This window comes from Setaria viridis, chromosome 9 (assembly GCF_005286985.2).
Source record: "Setaria viridis chromosome 9, Setaria_viridis_v4.0, whole genome shotgun sequence".
Lineage (NCBI taxonomy): Eukaryota > Viridiplantae > Streptophyta > Magnoliopsida > Poales > Poaceae > Setaria > Setaria viridis.
In genome coordinates this window covers 42,729,892-42,747,599 of record NC_048271.2, presented here as the reverse complement: position 1 = coordinate 42,747,599, position 17,708 = coordinate 42,729,892, and the positions used below count along the sequence as shown (strand labels likewise).

At 44.6% G+C, this 17,708-nt stretch overlaps 3 protein-coding genes across 7 annotated transcripts; 2 read left to right on the top strand and 1 right to left on the bottom strand.

Moving 5' to 3' along the window:
• The first annotated feature begins 794 nt into the window (after positions 1–794).
• LOC117839180 (polypyrimidine tract-binding protein homolog 1) lies at positions 795–6,104 on the top strand. Of its 2 annotated transcripts, none has more exons than XM_034719456.2 (10): positions 795–1,148; positions 1,935–2,144; positions 2,934–2,996; positions 3,081–3,154; positions 3,261–3,356; positions 4,442–4,499; positions 4,604–4,708; positions 4,801–4,882; positions 5,241–5,306; positions 5,492–5,636. In XM_034719456.2, exons 1-10 carry the CDS (start codon positions 957–959, stop codon positions 5,500–5,502), a joined length of 957 nt encoding a protein of 318 aa, XP_034575347.1. In that variant the 5' UTR covers positions 795–956; the 3' UTR covers positions 5,503–5,636. The 2 variants fall into 2 exon arrangements, with proteins under 2 accessions (XP_034575347.1, XP_034575346.1); XM_034719455.2 differs by having other exon boundaries at positions 799–1,148; positions 5,241–5,353; positions 5,492–6,104.
• A 3,449-nt stretch (positions 6,105–9,553) lies between these two features.
• On the top strand, positions 9,554–11,029 carry LOC117835993 (expansin-A21). The gene is made up of 2 exons (XM_034715339.2): positions 9,554–10,044; positions 10,156–11,029. Exons 1-2 carry the CDS (start codon positions 9,909–9,911, stop codon positions 10,788–10,790), a joined length of 771 nt encoding a protein of 256 aa, XP_034571230.1. The 5' UTR covers positions 9,554–9,908; the 3' UTR covers positions 10,791–11,029.
• Positions 11,030–11,649: 620 nt separating this feature from the next.
• Positions 11,650–15,765, bottom strand: LOC117835991 (probable glucomannan 4-beta-mannosyltransferase 5). 4 transcript variants are annotated; one of them, XM_034715336.2, is made up of 10 exons: positions 15,492–15,754; positions 15,078–15,400; positions 14,860–14,982; positions 13,473–13,725; positions 13,085–13,195; positions 12,835–12,971; positions 12,638–12,751; positions 12,351–12,550; positions 12,062–12,259; positions 11,650–11,935 (listed from the first exon to the last, which is right to left on the bottom strand). In XM_034715336.2, the coding sequence occupies exons 1-10, from the start codon at positions 15,598–15,600 to the stop codon at positions 11,770–11,772; spliced, it is 1,734 nt and encodes a 577-aa protein (XP_034571227.1). In that variant the 5' UTR covers positions 15,601–15,754; the 3' UTR covers positions 11,650–11,769. The 4 variants fall into 4 exon arrangements, 3 of the variants coding, with proteins under 3 accessions (XP_034571227.1, XP_034571229.1, XP_034571228.1); XM_034715338.2 differs by having other exon boundaries at positions 14,860–14,958; positions 15,078–15,436; positions 15,492–15,751; XM_034715337.2 differs by having other exon boundaries at positions 14,860–14,958; positions 15,492–15,750.
• Between the last annotated feature and the right edge of the window lie 1,943 nt (positions 15,766–17,708).

Here is a 17,708-nt window from a genome sequence, read left to right as displayed (position 1 = left end):
AGAAGGACTAAACATGAGCTAATTACAAAATTAATTGCACAGATGGAGTCTAATTCGTGAGACGAATCTATTAAGCTAATTAATCCTTCATTAGTAAATGGTTACTATAGCAACACATTATCAAATCATGGACTAATTAGGCTTAATAGATTCGTCTCGCAAATTAGACTCCATCCATGCAATTAGTTTTATAATTAGACTATATTTAATACTTCTAATTAGTATCTAAATATCTGATGTGACAGGTGCTAAAGTTTAGCAGGGCAATCAAGCACCCCCAAATGGTTAAACTTTAGGAACTAAAGTTTAACCCTTTTAGTCAACTAAAAGAACCCAGACAAAAAGGGACCTTAGTCGACCCATTCAAGGGATGTTTGGATACACCCGCTAAAGTTTAGTACATGTCATATTGGATGTTTGGATACTAATTAGGAGTATTAAATATATGCTAATTACAAAACTAATTGCACAGATGGAGTCTAATTCGCGAGACGAATCTATTAAGCCTAATTAGTCCATGATTTGATAATGTGGTGCTACAGTAGCCATTTGCTAATGATGGATTAATTAGACTTAATAGATTCGTCTCGCGAATTAGCTTAGGATTCTACAATTAATTTTATAATTAGCTCATATTTAATTCTCCTAATTAGCATCCAAACATTGGATATGACACTTCTAGTATCAAACACCACCTCCCCCTCTGTCTCGTCTTTTCTCCCTCCGCCACATACCAAAGGACCTTTGGCTCCAAAATCTTGAATAGGATATCTCATATCTGGAATTTTTTCTTTCTTCCTCGTGCTAATCACACCCGTAGGAGCAGGACGTACCCACACGGAACCACTAGCTACTCCGACACAGCCTTCCGCGGCTCCGCCCCAGCCCAAAAATTCTCAAACCCTAGCTTCGTCTTCTCCGGCCTCACCTTCTCCGTAGCTGTCCTGCCGGCCAAGATGTCGTCGTCGGGCGGGGGCGGGGGCCAGCAGTTCCGCTACGCGCAGACGCCGTCTAAGGTGCTTCACCTGCGGAACCTGCCGTGGGAGTGCGCCGAGGAGGAGCTCGTCGAGCTCTGCAAGCCCTTCGGCCGCATCGTCAACACCAAGAGCGGCGTCGGCGCCAACCGCAACCAGGCCTTCGTCGAGTTCGTAAGCCCTTCCCCGCCCCTCCCTCCCCTCTCGAATCCCGACCCTACCCCGCCGATCTCCACCGCGATCCGATCGGGAATTCTGGGCGGGCGCGCCGCTGGATGTCCTGTTCGGTTTTCGCATGCACATGAAATTGAAGCGTTCGGCAGCTTAATTGTAGGCGGATCACTGGATCTAGCTAGGTTTAACCTGTTGTCAGCGCTCTGAATATGGATTACATGTTGCAGGGGTCATCGGAGCTTCCTGCCTATTCAGTTATACTGTTGTTTCTAGATAATAGATCACATCTTGTTGGTTCATTTTGCGTTCACTCAGGCATCCTTTGATTAAACCTGTTTGAGGAAACTGCACAATTATGTTGAGTTGCATAGATCAGGCATGTTGAGGGGATTTGGGGATTCTCATGCCATTACGTCTGCTTGCTTCTATGGTCAGTCAGATCGGTGAAGAGAGTTGCTACAGAATTTGAACGGATTAATGGGTTATTTATAGGTGGAATATATGTGCGAGTTGCACATTTGTTTTCTTATGATGGCCAGATGAATTTTGTGGTGGGTGATTGGGCTGTTCCAGTTGGAGTTAAAAAATGTACATGTCATTACTATATTGTTTCATGTTAGGATGCTCTGCTAGTAATAGTGGATTAGACGACAGGTACAAAAGCATAAACTCTCGCTTTCTCAGAATAAAATCTGTGTACTAAGTTGTGTTTGGTTCTACTGCTTAAGTGCTGAATGCTCATGCCAGAATTACTTATGCGGATCTCGTTGGTTTCTTGCTTTGCAGACTGACGTTAATCAGGCAATCTCGATGGTTTCTTACTTTGCATCATCATCAGAACCAGCACAAATCCGTGGCAAAACTGTTTACATTCAGTATTCAAATAGGCAAGAAATAATTAACAACAAGAGCCCTGGAGAGACTGCTGGAAATGTGTTGCTTGTTACCATAGAGGGTGTTCAAGCTAGTGATGTCACCATTGATGTGATCCATATGGTGAGTGCTAAAATTCTTTTTTGTTGTCTTGTAAAGTACTTAGATGATTGTGTTAGTATGGTAATGACAACCTTAAGTGTGCCTGTTACTTTCTTGATTGCCATTGACTGAAGGAATCCAAGGGAGTCTACCTGACCTGATCCTTGTAAATCAAAGATTTTACATAGCTGTTCATCTCGTAGTAACGTATTCTGCATGAATCAGCAGGACCATGTTAACACGGAGAAAATGTCGTTATCAACACCTGCAATTGGAGAGATACCATGTTTGTTTTGCTGCCTCTGTCTTCTAACTAGCACATTCAAAGTTCTTATGAACTCTCATTGTCTCATCTTGAGGATGCAATCTAAGTATCCTCCATCAACGCGCTTATCTCCGGTGTAGGGCACCTCCCTGTTTATTCAAGTTACTGATGAAAGGTTAAATTCCAAACCTTTAGACCATAAGTATCTCTATGGTGCTTATTTTTGGATAATTGATTGGTGGTGTTATATACTGCAGCCAGTTTATTTAAAAGGACATTCAATTTTACTTATTTCTGATCTATTTCTGTCATTGATGCTTCCCCCTTTTTTGTTTGGGCGAGGATGCTTTAAGAGTTTATATGCTTTGTTCTGAAGTAAGATTTATGCATAATTTCTCAATGAAAAATATCATATGTGCAATCATTGTGTGATGTATTGCAGATTTTTTTTCATGTCCCATAACATTGTATGCATTTCCTAAATTAATTATTTAATTATGCCCTTTGAACTCCTATGTTTGATCCTTTTTTGTATCAATTCTCAGGTTTTCTCAGCATTTGGATATGTTCACAAAATAGCCACCTTTGAAAAGGCTGCAGGTTTTCAGGTCAGCTAAAGTTTCATGCTTTAGATAAATGTTTTTTTTGTTTTGAAATGAAAGGCAGGAGCCTCATCCTATTCCTGCTGGCAGGCATTGATCCAGTACACTGATGCAGCCACTGCTTCAGCTGCTAGAGAAGCCTTAGACGGAAGGAGCATCCCAAGGTGACATTATGCTGCCTTTCGGCCTTTCCTTGTATTATCCGTTGTTGGTGTTTTTAAACTTTCTTATGCTTCTTATAAACTGATGAATTGCTTTGGTTCTTCACAGTTACTTGCTTCCAGAGCACGTAACGTCCTGCTGCTTGCGAATTTCTTTCTCTGCACACAAGGATTTGAACATCAAGTTCCAGTCAAACCGCAGCAGGTAAAGCCTATAATTGGTTATCTGAGTTTTCTATCACTATTTTTCTGATAGTGGATCCATGCTTATGTCCCATGCCCTCCCAAGATATAATCATTCACTAGTTTATGTTCTTACCTGAGCAGATCTTAATTTAAATGCCATAAGATAATTTGTTGGCAACACATGGGATTATGTATATCAAATTGCATGGGTGTATAAGATTCCTAGCTTCGGATGTTTTTAAACTTTACAGAACGTATCACTGAACTTTGTTGCTTTGTGTAGTCCTAATTGCCTCATTTACACGTTTAGAACCTTCTTAGAATCAGTGTACAGCCGTTGAGTATTTTTGCACAAGTATTGTGCTGTGCTTTGTTGTGGAAAGTAAATTATATTTTAAAGTGGAGTACTTTCTTGGTTTCCTGTTTATTGTTGAAGTACAGTACCATATGACATGGCCTCAATTTGACAATTAATTAATACGCAAGTGATCTTCCAACTGCACAACAAATATCAGGAGTCCACAAACTACCTCCAACTCCTGCAATTTTCTCAGCCAGTATCAAAAGAACTACTTGCCCTTGAACTTATGAAGTACACATCCATTCTTCTCTGAAATTTCTTGGCTTAGAGATTGTATTGGTTGCGAACCCTTATACATAATTCAGTTAGCCTTCTGTAGCTTTATTTGGTTGAGGTGAATGTAGTTTTTTCTTATTGGAGTGAAGTTAAAGTAGTTACCAGTCTATGCTTCACATTGTAGGAAGAGCTGACATTTTTGCTTGCTTATCTGTTTTTCCTACTATAGCTGGTGAAAAGTGAGATTCTCGTTGTATGGGAATCAATATCATTTCATACACTATATTATCACTTGGACCTGTATTTTTCTATAAAGTTTGGGATCATTTGTCTAAGACATTTCTTATATATTTGGACCTGTTGTGCTAGGAAGTAGCTACAAAGCTGTACTGTCACATAATTTTCCTTTTCCAATCTTATTATTTTTTTATTCATGCATGTATATGCTAATTTAGATTGTATCTTGATGGAGACATGCTTTTGTTTCAGTACACTGTTTAAAGCTCCTTTTTGTTGTCATCATGCAGGGATTATAACAATCCATATCTTCCAATTAACTATTCTGCCATGGATGGTACATTACAGGTATTTACTTTTGCAGAAGGCAACAGGCATTCTAATCTTTTAATTCTGCATGTTTTGCCATTTATATGACCTTGCTGTATCTGCCTCTTGATGTGCTGGCATAGCCTGCTGTTGGTGCTGATGGAAGGAAAGTGGAGGCTCAAGGCAATGTTCTTCTTGCATCAATTGAGAATATGCAATATGCTGTTACAGTAGATGTTCTTCATACTGTAAGTCAAATTGGAGAGACACCTCAAGAACATGCTTCAACACTTTTTTGTTGTCTGCTTTATCCGTGCTAACTATGCTAATCAAATTCCAGGTTTTCTCCGCATTTGGTACAGTCCAAAAAATTGCTATTTTTGAGAAGAATGGGGGCACACAAGCTTTGATTCAGTACCCTGGTATGAGCCTGGAGTAATCATTGCAAGCTTTAAATTACCAATTAATCACATCAGTTTTTCAGTTGGACTAGTTTTTACCTACTGCCTTGTAAACTCCGTAGATCTCTAGGGAAACAATATTTTGACTTACCATATGATGTTCTGCCACAAATCCAATGTTAAAATCTTCCAGTGTTATAACCAGAAACAGAGGCTTTTGCATCTGAAGGAGTCATTGCATCTGCTGTGACCTTGCATTCCTGCATCCCGTAGTTAATTGACTGCTGTTCACACTTTCCGACTAATTTCATTCATTCTGCCATGTGTTTTTGTATATGACTTATTCATCAGTCTGATTAAATCTTCTGCTACACTTTAGATGTAACTACAGCTGCAGTTGCGAAGGAAGCATTGGAAGGGCACTGCATCTACGATGGTGGCTACTGTAAGCTTCACCTGTCATACTCTCGTCATACTGATCTGAATGTAAAGGTATAATAGGTGCATTTTCTTTAGTGTTATTTTGTCACATAAAACATCTTGATGGTACATGTGTCCCTTCACAGAACCCTCTGTTTCACAATTGCGTATTTGTCCACGATATGAAGTCATGTTCCATTCGTCTTTCAGGCACATGGTGACAAGAGCAGGGATTACACAATTCCACCTGGTGTAATCCAAGGGGTGCCACAACCACCCGGTGCAGCAGCTACATCCACTGGGTGGCAAGGTAATATTCAAGGAGCCGGGGCATATGCCCCACCCGGTATCCCTGCCCAAAACCACAGCGCCAACGGACAAGTGCCGAATTGGAATTCCGGCAACTCAGGGTATCCCCCAGCCCCAGGAGCGTATCCAGGTCAGATGTACTCGTCTCCAGCTCAGTACTCAGCATCAGGGGGCTTTCCTAATGCCCCACCCGCTGCTCCGCCTCAGTATGCAGCATCAGGGGGCTTCCCGACCCCTCCTGCTGCTCCACCGCACGAGTTGCATGCTTCGCAGCAGATGCCGCCTCAGCATGGAATTCAGTCCGGACCGGCAGGCGTGCCTGGAACCAGCCAACCACCACCACCATCGTACTACCATTAAATTTGATTCTTATTTTTCTGTACTTTGGTTGTTTTCACTGATTATAACTCATCGTATAGTGCTGCAATACCGCCATCCGAGCCCTGTTTAGATGGCATGTGGTAGCTGACAGATATGAGCAACGAATACATGAATATGTTTGGGTTTTCATTCATTGCCAAAATTGGCCGGTGTCTTTTTCTACTTTCATGGCAACCACTGCAAGCCTAGGAATCACGGATGGTTAAGCAGTGGTGTTTCTGTAGCCAGTGGTGCTAGTGTTCTCAACAGAAGAGTGTACATGCCTTCTTATTACTAAGACAAGCACATCTATTTACGGAACCTTCATTTTTCTGTAAATGAGAGGAACCGATGCCTCGTTTCTGGAACATAGTATAATATAAGGTCCCGTTTGGTAGAGCTTCTCAAAGTGCTTCTCCACCGGCTTTTGATGAAGCCCTACCAAAGGGTCAATTTCAAAACGGCTTCACCACCAAAGCCGAGGAGAAGCCGCAAAACGGCTTACACTAGAGAGAAGAAGCCGAAAAAAGTGGCTTCACCGGCTTCTCCTCTCTCTCCAAGCATTAAGTGATCATAAAATTACATATATTGCCATTGAGAAGCCGTTTTACCAAACATTTTGCAAAACGGCTTCAGCTTCACTAAAAAAGCTACTCCACCGAAGAAGCCGAAGCCGAAGTCGTTTTATGAGAAGCCGAAGCTCTACCAAACGGGGCCTAAACCATTCCAAAGCAAACAGCTGCAGTGTGAACGATATCACAGGACTGGAGGCTCTTCCAGCAAGGCCTGCCTGGTTGCGATTAGGTCTGAATTCGCGGAGAGCAAGGGGTTCGGGAGGAGAGAGAAAACAGATCGGGAGGAGGAAGACTCCTTCCGTCGGAAAATAATTATCGTGTGCAGAGGTGTTTTCATTTTTCCCGGTGTAAAGGGCTTTAACCAATCATCCAAGCAGATTCTTTTTGTTTCACCGGTGATTTTTTTTCCAGCTGGTAATTTACAATGGTTTCAGACGTGAGACCGGGCTTCCAAATAGGGCTTTACTCTTCCACGCTCAACTTGTCTTCGGTTTTGGAAGTCACCCTTCAACAAAAGAAGTATAACCGCATAAACACTTCGGTTTTGGAAGAGCAAGGGCGACTATCAGATAGAAACCTTGCAAGTTGAAACGAGCTCTCTAAAAGGCTGCATTTTGTCTGGATGGAGCCAACAACCAGCTTGCCATAATGCCATGGAGTGCCTAACAGCCACTGCGCACGAACACTGGATGCAGAATCTTGTGACGCTAACCATACGGATCGATCAACCAATTTGATGTTGACGTTCTACCTGTCATCAAACTCATCTGGCCAAAGCTTTTCTCACTGTATTCTCTACTCTCAACAGTACCCTATTCTCCACACTCAGGCAGGCATCGTGATACAGTCAAGGAAATCTCAGCGTATAAGCGCTAGGAAAGTTTAGAAGCGGGATCTCTTCTGCTACTTTCTGAAGATGCCTTATCCTCCAGCTGCAGGAGATATTTTTTGACAATGTAGCGATGCAGTGTGCAATGGAAAACAGGTTGTAGCGTCATCCATTTTCTCCAAAACATATCAAATGTGAAATCAGTCAATCTTTTTGCTGTCAAAATATACGTTGAAGTGATGATCACGATGAATGGCAGGCGTCTTTAGTGAGCAGTGGATGAAGGAAAAGATAAATGAGCAGGAAGAGATAGAAAGCTGAGGTGGTTAGGCATTGGCGCCTAAAGCTACAGTAAAGTGACAGATAAAGTTGGTTGCACACGGTTGCTCAATAAATAAATCTGAAGTACAAAATGTTTACCTGCCAATTTGTCAAAGTTTATGAATTTTTATATGTATATGAAAATGCACATAGACAAAGCGGGGGGGGGGGGGGGGGGGGGGGATAACTTCCCACTGATGACTGATCCTAGCATCTGGTAATTTGTTTGTCTGACACTGGTAAATATATTTGTCCTACTTTTAATGATGATGATATGATGATTGGGCGTAGAGCTGCCAACAACAAACTTGCCTCCAAAATCACGCCCCAACAAGCTAAGTTCATCCTGTTTGTTCTGACCAATTACCATGACACAATAGCAAAAGTCTACATACATGGTGCTTCTGAGATCCAGTCCACAGCAACTCCAATGATGAAGTCTGAAGATCCAGTACATGATCATCGAGGCTCTGTTCTTTGGTTTTAGAGTACGTGCGCACATCTAGATATAGTCCCCTGCCTCTCCTCTATTAGGAGCCAACAAGCTGTACGCAATCCGAGTCCGGATTCTCCATCAGCCCATGGACTATATACGTGTGCCTTCCCATAAATACACCTACAGATCTTGGATTCATTTCACCCACCAAATTGTTGGTTACTGGTTGCAACCGACAGCCATATCAGAAATGCAATGGCATTTCCTTCAAGAAGGAATGCAGAAATGAAATGGAAGAGGAATTCAGGTGCTTCCTTGCGTTCCCTAAAATTTGCGTAAAAGATTCATCCAAAAGCATAGATGGATAGATCATTCAAGCATATTCATTCATTCAAAATTCAAAAAAGAGAGAGAAATTAGCGCGGGACAGTTACGAGTGCTACTATTCATGTCCAAATCCGCAACATAAGTTTTTTTTTAAAAAAACTCGCAATCTGTAATTATTCACATGATGATCTCTCTTTTTCGCTTCTCCTTGCATAAATACTGTATGAGTGTAAACCCCTGTATGCTTTCTACGCTAAGATGTGGTGGCGCATGAACCTTTCCCTGGAAGAGGCAAGGGAACTCTCAGTCTCAGCCATCACATTGCTGCTGGAGAAGAACGCTGCTAGCCCAACTACTTCCAGCCTTCCAGGTTCCCGCTGAACTGGCAGACTGAACACACATCGCAAACACAGGAGGGGATTGCATTGCAGGTCTGCAAGTGCAGAGCTCTGTCTGCAGATCTTGCCTGCACATTTAGTGCCCCCACATGCAGCCTCACCTCAAATACATCTTTTTTTCTTTCTTTCTTTCTTTCCTCGAAGGTTCCTGCGATCTTGTTGGAGGAGTCATGTGGGAGATCTTTGCACCATTTCTGATGCTGCTACTGGTTCTATCCTTGTGACTATGCAGCTTTTAATTTCGCTCTCACGCGTGCCAACACGAGAGGGAACTGGCTGTCAGACATTTGGCACAGGGTCTCATGTCCTGCACACAGCAATGTCATTCACGTTTGCTTGGTTTTGGAATGAGCAGAGATCGCAGGGGCATCGCATGCGCGCTTCTGCGGTAGGCGTCAGGCAAATGAACAGCATCTTCTGTGCTGTTACAATTGCAACCCACCAATTTAGACTCTTTTTCTAGAACACCTTTACCCGCTGAGCACAATGTAAACGCGAAGAAGAAAAATAGACGCGTAAATTGGAACCTAAAAGTGCTCTACTTTATTGGCACACACGAGGGTGTACAGTTGTACACGCTGACGCGTTTGCCTTGTACTACCAACTGAGCTAGCTAGACTCCGCTACGGACTGAGCAGAGTGTTCTTCCTCCTCTAAGGTCTCAGCCATGTTTGTTCATGGTCGGGAAGTACAGAGAGCGAGGTCGAAAAGTGGCAGCAACGTACGCCAGCCATCAGTGACTAGCATTACAGTTCACATTAGCGTGTCGGCCCAATTAATCTCTGGTGAGCTTTCTGACAGCTTTTCAGCGTAAAAAGCTTGAAGCTCAAACAAACAACAAACTTCTCGTGTAGCTTGCGAAAAGCCGGAAGCTCAGAAAACCTAAGTTTATAAGAAAAACTGAAAGCTAAACCCATCTTCTAAAAGCTAGTGTTGATTTTTTTTAAAAAACATCCAGCAGCAGCATTTTATAAAAGACCCTCCTCTCCTCTGCACGCAGTCTCCAAGTTCGGAGGCGTCTCGCTAGCTTCGCTTGCTTTTGCGCCCGCTGCATTGCACGCTGACAGAGAAGATGCCATCGCTCCCGTTCCTTCTGCTCTCGCTGGCCCTGCTCTCGCTGTCCTCTCCAGCTCAAGGCTATGGCGTCGGGCGCTGGATGAATGCGCGCGCCACCTTCTACGGCGGCGCCGACGCCTCCGGCACGATGGGTGCGTCGTACAATATGGTCGTCGATCATTTGGGCCAGATCGAGCTTAGTTTACAACCAATGTGGCTGATCAATTGTTACTGACTCGGATTAATTAATGTTCATCTACCAGGCGGCGCGTGCGGGTACGGCGACCTGTACAGCCAGGGGTACGGCACGGAGACGACGGCGCTGAGCACGGCGCTCTTCAGCGGCGGGCTGAGCTGCGGCGCGTGCTTCGAGCTCCGGTGCGCCGGCGGCGGCCGTGGGTCGTCGTCGTGCGTGCCGGGGGCCTCCGTCGTGGTGACGGCCACCAACTTCTGCCCGCCCAACTACGCGCTCCCCGGCGGCGCCGGCGGGTGGTGCAACCCGCCGCTGCGCCACTTCGACCTCTCGCAGCCGGCGTTCCTCCGCATCGCCCGGTACCGCGCCGGCGTCGTCCCCGTCGCCTACCGCAGGGTGCCGTGCAGGCGGCGCGGCGGCATCCGGTTCACCGTCAACGGGCACGCCTACTTCGCCCTGGTGCTGGTCGCCAACGTGGGCGGCGCTGGCGACGTGCGCGCCGTGGCCGTGAGGGGCGGCGCCCGGGGGCGGTGGCGGGCCATGGCACGGAACTGGGGCCAGAACTGGCAGAGTGGCGCGCCCCTCGACGGGAAGCCGCTCTCGTTCAGGGTCACCACCAGCGACCACCGCTCCGTCGTTTCCTACAACGTCGCGCCCGCCGGATGGGCCTTCGGCCAGACATTCACCGGGGGCCAGTTCCCGTAAGAAAGATCGGGCACAAGCATGACTGAATGGGATACATGCGTAAGCATGGCATGACTGAATGGGTTCATCTTTTACATTTGTATGAAACCTTATACGATTCGTGTATTCCATACAAAGCTTGAAACTTCGTGACTGAGTCTGAGAGTGATAGAAGTTGTGCAGCCTTACCTCCGGCGGTGACCACATGTCTGATGTCTCAGCAGTCAGTACAATGGCGTTTCCTTGCGTTTTCGTTAGCACTTAACACACCTCCTACACTTCAATCACCTGAAATCGGCTCTTCTCTCGGTTGACTGGTGTGAACAAGTGAACTCCTATCGTCTTCGAGCTTAGAGTGAGGTCACAACTCACACGGGAATGGCGCTCCGGTGAACGGTGATGGAGGCGAGCACCGGGCAATAGGGTGAGGCGGAGAGCCGGTGGTGGGAAAAGGATGGGCACGAGAAGTCACCAAAGTTCAAAACATTAATGTTTCGAGCGTCACAGTCCATTGGTTAAACTCTGGGGAAGTGCAGAGAAGCCGAGCAATTGCAGAGGCACAAAAATTTGGGTTTCGAAGAGGAGAAAAACACCTGGGTTCCAAATCCATCAGAAGTCACACATGCAAACACACATCAGAAAGCAGTATACTGTACCAACACCAACATGACATTGCATTTTGCAGGTACGTAGATTTGCATTCCACTAATGCACAGATCATGATCATGCTTTGATCGGTGGTCAGGATTACGCGTACAGATGTACTTTTAAGTGTAGTTTTTATTGACTTGTATGTGACTATTGTATACATATATTGTTGTGACTGTACAGAGCACAAGTCAGCAGCATCTTTTTTTTTTTGAAACTTTAGTCAGCAGCATCATTCCTGAGGTAATTTGACAACACCTCAAGTGTTTCCTGAATAAATTTAAATAAGAGAGAAGAATCACAGATCAAATACAACATAAAGAAAAAAAACTGAAACAATTACACTGATTGCTCATAAGCAGCAACAAGAGGTGCCAATGCAGTTGAGCCCCAAAAGAAAAAAGGCTAGTCCTTGCAGATAGAGGTTTATGAAGTAGCTGGTCTTTCCATGGAAGACAAGGTTGTAGGAAGCACAGGCGAACAGGAACACCGAGAATCCAATTTCAGGTAGGTTGACTCTGCAACAAACACATGTTAACTTTTTTTTAACATATTCAGTTGCTATGTACACCAGTTTAGGTGTTTAACAGAAACAGAATGCTCCATCCAAAAAGCAGGAATGGAGTGGCTTTCTGAATGTACACCTGTTTCTTAACCCTTTTCTGGCTTTCTGAAGCAACGGAACCTCACGATTCTCCTCACCGCCATTGTTCCCTACTTTCTGCGTCACAATCCACTGGTTAAACTCTGGCAGCTCGAGCAGACCGGCTACTGCCGCTTTTAGGCGATGCATGGACATGACACTCTCGAACAAAATCCACAACGGCATAATATGCAGATTTCTGCAGAGCAGGATACAATGCAATGCAGTTAAACTTCAGTAAGAAAAATTATCAACATATCAGAGATGTTATGCAGGTAAGGGGGACCAACTCTGGGTTTCTTATGGCGGTGACGACGGTGAGTGCTGTAGGAATGTAGGCGACACCCCAGACTGGTAGGAAGACTTCTGGGATCATGACGGAAACAGGGATGATAATATTGTAGAGAATGAAGGCGACAGTGGGGGCGACGACTCGTCGCACCAGGAAGAAGCTGTAGATCATGTAGAACTTCTTTAAGGGCGATACTTGCTGATGGAGCAACAATGGTGGTTACCTTGTTAGGATTTTTTTATGTGTTTTCCCAAATGGAAATAAGAGAAAGGTAATGTACAATACCTTGGCAACCAGGACCTCCCATGCCATCTTCCGGAACAAGTTTGCGCTGCCACAGGCCCACCTGAACTGCTGACGGCAGTAGGCTTCGTAAGTGGATGGAAGCTCACTCTTTACCTAAGAGACATCTTCTATCAGGTACTACCTTTGATCGTACAGTTTTAGACAAGAAGAGTCATTGTAGGATTTGGTATTCTTACTCTAACATCCCCTACGTATACAAATTTCCAACCCTTTAAGGTCGCTCGGACAGCCAAGTCCATGTCTTCAACCGTAGTCCGATCCTTCCAACCTCCCGCGTCATTGATAGCTTCTCTACGCCATACACCAGCAGTACCTAGGAGTAATGTTTATTAGAAGTTTGTATGTCAAGAGTCATTCTGTTCTCTTGGTTAATTTTGTTCCTTTTTTAACTGAAAGTATCCTTTTTTTTTGGGTCAAGTGTTATACCATTGAAACTAAAGAAGGCAAATGTTGCTGATCCTGCTTCCTGCTCAACTTTGAAGTGGTAATCCAGGAATGTCTTCTGTATCCTTGTCAAAAGGCTTGCTCTGTCATTCACTGTAAAATTCTGTCAATTAAAGATTGGACAGATCAGAATAATAAAACGTACGATGATAAAGAAGTCAATGCTGAAACATGTATATTCAATTGTTCTTTTAACCATTTGCTACATCACCACACAGCCATTTGGATCAATTCTGTTCTTAAAGGATGATCATTTAAGGCTTTATAAGAATTTTCACTGGTACTAGATATGATCTGTGACAAGCAAACTGTAACACTGAAATGATAGGTATTCAGTCTCAGGAAGAGATAACAGAAGATGAGGTCTTACCGAAAACCCACCGAGCTTGAACAAGGGCAACATTTGAATTGTGCATGAGGAAGGGAACAGTTCTGAGGAGAAAATCTGGTTCTGGCTGGTAATCAGCATCAAACAAGGCGATATATTCGCATTGCTTGGCATAGTCCCACTCCATTCCCTTCTTCAAGGCTCCTGCTTTGAACCCTTTGTGGCCAATTCTGGTGGCATATTTGACATTTACGCCTTTGCTTGACCAATTCTCACATTCCTTCTCCACCAAATTCTGGATCACCAAATCAGTCATCGTCAATTCCCATGTGTTCTTATATTACGTTTTTTTACCAGCATATTGATTAATTTATTGCTCTTCTTTCACAACGAAGGAATGCTTTAGATGGGTTAATTACCATTGGATTGAAAACACATATGTTGAAACAAATGCTCAAACTGTCTTCACAAACCAATGTCTACATATTCTTTTTTTTTTATTTCAAGAAGGGCGGGGCATAAAAGGAATAAGGATGAACGGGATTGAGAAGGACAAAAAAAAGTGACAACAGGTTAGTCCACCTGATGCCAAATGCTGAGGTATCCTTCACCCAGCTTACCTCGAAAAGGGCTTTAAGCTGTCTTTTCCCCCACACAAAAAGGTTTAAACCCAACCAATCCACAAATCGTTAGAGCATCTCCGGCAGATTGCTCATATTCACCCCAATACCAAAAACCTACCATTTAGGAGATATAGGAGAGAGACCAGCAGATTGCTCATATTTACCCCCCACAAAAAGGTTTAAACCCAACCAATCCACAATTCATTAACTAAAGCCGCAAAGAAACATGGCACAATATAGCAAATACTACAGTTAGGGGTGTTCTGTGCACCTAAATTTCTTCAGAGGAATACTTGTTGGTTGAAACCGAATTTCCCGAAGTAGATAAGCCTTTATTTTTTACAAGAAAAATAAGTTATCAACAACTTTTCAACCATGCATGATGCTGCTTAATTTTTTTTTAACCAGAGGGAAAAAGGCGAAGCCCCAGCCATATTTTCTACAGATGCTGCTGAAAACATGAATGGCGTGTGTTTTCCATGGTCCAAGCACATGAGACATAGCTTTTAAGCGCTGGGGTCTACTCGGCCGGTGGGGGGACACTGCTGAAAACAAGGATGATGAAGCATTGTTGTTTAATCTATCCTTTTGATTTAGATGGTGATGTGTGGTAGCGAAAGACTGAAACAAACTGATACAGATGCTACGTTAACAAAAAAAAATTGCAGAGACCAGAACCATTTATGATAAGTTGATAACATAGTGTAATTGTCTGGCTTGAGAATCATAATAGAAATTAGAATCATTATGCGGGCGGCCAAAGAATTGTTGAACAACTTGGCCAATCATGGAAAATGGATAGCTACCTTGATGGAGGGATCCGTGGAATCATCCAGCACTTGAACTATCAACCTCTCCTTTGGCCACTTGAGCTCGCACGCTGCTCCAATCGACAGCTTGTACACCTGCACGCCGGCCAATCCCAAAAGCTTATAAAGAAGAAATTGAATCCAAGAATCAAGAACAAAAAAAGATGCAGTAGTAGTTCAAATTCTTGTGTAAAAATCAGCTATACGGAATTCACCTCGAGCTCATTGTACATGGGTATCTGGACCATGACCATGGGGTAAGCAGCAGCAGCAGCTGCTGCAGCATCCCCCTTCTCCTCGTCGCCGTCGCCGGCGAGGGGCTCCCACTTGAACCGGCGCTCGGGCTTCCATCCCAGGAGCTTGACGCCGACGCTGACGGCGCAGTTGTAGGTAGCCTCCACCACCAGCATGACCGACATCACCATGCACGCCCACACCACCGCCTGCAACGCCGGCGCCACCGCGCGGGACCGCACCCACGCCCACGCGCCCCGCCACCCGCCGCTGGAGGAGGCGGGTGACGGTCCGGCGGAGCCGACTTGGAAACAGAGGAAACATGGTCCAGAGGTAAGAGCTAAGCAAGTGACTGCTTCGAGAGCAAGGGAGAAGCCGTTGAGCTGGAGGTTTACCCGAGGCCAGGTAGGTGAAGCTGACGGCGCCGGTGGCGGCGGCGGCTGCTACGGCGGCCGCGACGGCGAGGACGAAGAGCAGGGCGCCCGCTGCTTCGCCGGCCTCCATCTTGGCGCCGCCCTGCTGCGGACGGGGAGGCAGCAGCGGGTGTGGCGTGTGTTCCCCGGTGTGGACGTGCGCGGTGGTAGTAGACTGGTGCGGGCGCTGCCATTTCTGTTGCCGGATTTTATCGAGGTCTCTGGTGTCAGTTACGGGGGCAGAATGGAAGGTTAAGACTCTCCGGAGCCGGGGGGGCACGTGGAAATGCGGAATCGATGGCGTGGGTGACCTGGCTCATGGCCTTGCGATCTCAGATAGTCGTCTGCTTTTGGACAAAAAAACCACACCCGGAGGTAGGTCTGCAATTCAGCATGGTTTTACACTGCAAGTGATTGTTGCAGAGGTGTGCAGAAATACAAACAGATAATTTGAAAAAACTTGGGGCCATTGCAAAGGCAGAGACCCTTTCAGTAGAGGGGAAAGAAAATGCAGAGAGAGGATGACTCATCAGCCTGGGTGTTACGTGGCAGGATCAGTTGATTGAACTCCGAATTGGCCTACCGATGATGGCTGCTACCAGAAACAGGTGGCAAGAGCCCAAGAGGGGCTTGGTATGAACACCTGTCATCCAGAAGCGTTAGCTTAGGTCATCCATCACTTAGCCAGTTAGCAGCCTGCATAATACTATAGATTAAATACGTCATCACGGACTCACGGTGCACTTTTTTAATGTAATGTTTGCTTGCTGATCTTGCCTACTTTTCTCCTCTGAGTATTATATTTGCGATAGCTGCTTTGCTGCCCATTTTTTCGTTTTTGGAATAGGGAAAATATATTTGTTAAGACTTGGTTAATCTAAGAGGTGATGTGAAAAGTACAATGAACCCAGTGAGCAATGGGCGCAGCTCTAAATTCCCATCAATCATACGGGCACACGGTTGCGCATACGAGTTCCGATTTTTCTACGTCAAAAATCTAGACCTAACTTGATTTTATATGAATATTAACTAGGAGGATATGATCCATTTGTTTTTAAATGTATGGTAATCTATACAAGCTGATTAGATCATTCTTAAATATTGTATTGAAGGCATATATCTTAATATAACGGAGAGAGCAATACCATTTTGCATTGTCATGCTCGTATTGTTGCATATGACCACGTCGATCCGTTTAGTAGTCGCATCAATGCGTCCTCAATTGACTAAGCATGGGGACGATGACCATGAATTTCGCTCAGGCAGATTTGTACGAGTTCATAAGTTTTTTGTCGGTTCGTGTGTTAGATTAATGGACCTCGGTGGTCTATTAATAAATCAATTATTCAATTAAATCCTAAGGCCCATTCACTTGGTGATAGTTACATTTGGAATAAAACAACCTTGGAAGCTGAGAGGTCCCTAACCATTATTCATGAGTTGATGACCAGTAACTGACGCAGTGTTTAGTGACTAGTAACTGGCGTGAATTAAAATGCTAACAACAAATGACATGGTTGGAGTTACTAGTAAGTTACCATTTGATGGCAGGCCGAATAATAGCAATGAATTTGGACACCCAAAAGACTTCTTGTATCTATACGAGAGACACTCTATCTCGAATTTCTGAGCGCAACATACCAATCACCGAGCTTTCTGACTACCGTTACGCTGCCTTTTTGTTGTCCCCGTTCCGGCATTTTGTATGCACAGAATACACCGGAAGAGCAGGCCTCCGAAGCTGCGCCCTTGCTTGAGACTCTGCACCCAAGAGTAGAAGGGCAATCAAGTTTTTGTGGAGCGCATCTGCGCGACTGCTCGCTGTGCACCTCTTCTTCCTAGAGGCGCAACTGCACGGCGAACATCTGCATGGTATCGACTTTGATTGACTACACCGAATAGGCTTGAAATGTCGAGTAATAGCGCATCTGGTGCCGTCAGCACTGGCCCCACTGCAGGGTACTTTCTCATAAAAACTTTCTGATTCATTACTTATTTTCTGTTATTTCCATCACATGCTTTATGTTCATTGTTATAGACACAAATGTTTATGCTCCTATTTATGCTATCGTTTATGTCATATTTTATTTTATATTTTGAATTAAAATAAATCGTAAAATGCATATAATTCCAACATCATGCTAGCGGGGAAGCGGCGACCGACGATGGGAAGGGTAGAAGCAAGAGCACATGCATAAA

Bases quoted from the DNA above. Each gene is read 5' to 3' on its own strand.
- LOC117839180 (XM_034719455.2), top strand. From the start codon at position 957: ATGTCGTCGTCGGGCGGGGGCGGGGGCCAGCAGTTCCGCTACGCGCAG. The intron at 2,145-2,933 runs GTGAGTGCTAAA...ATCAATTCTCAG, and splicing joins CCATTGATGTGATCCATATG to GTTTTCTCAGCATTTGGATA. The intron at 4,500-4,603 runs GTATTTACTTTT...GTGCTGGCATAG, and splicing joins CCATGGATGGTACATTACAG to CCTGCTGTTGGTGCTGATGG.
- LOC117835993 (XM_034715339.2), top strand. From the start codon at position 9,909: ATGCCATCGCTCCCGTTCCTTCTGCTCTCGCTGGCCCTGCTCTCGCTG. The intron at 10,045-10,155 runs GTGCGTCGTACA...TTCATCTACCAG, and splicing joins CGACGCCTCCGGCACGATGG to GCGGCGCGTGCGGGTACGGC.
- LOC117835991 (XM_034715338.2), bottom strand. From the start codon at position 15,600: ATGGAGGCCGGCGAAGCAGCGGGCGCCCTGCTCTTCGTCCTCGCCGTC. The intron at 13,196-13,472 runs GTAAGACCTCAT...AGAATTTTACAG, and splicing joins TCAAGCTCGGTGGGTTTTCG to TGAATGACAGAGCAAGCCTT. The intron at 12,551-12,637 runs GTATTGTACATT...TTGCTCCATCAG, and splicing joins GGGAGGTCCTGGTTGCCAAG to CAAGTATCGCCCTTAAAGAA.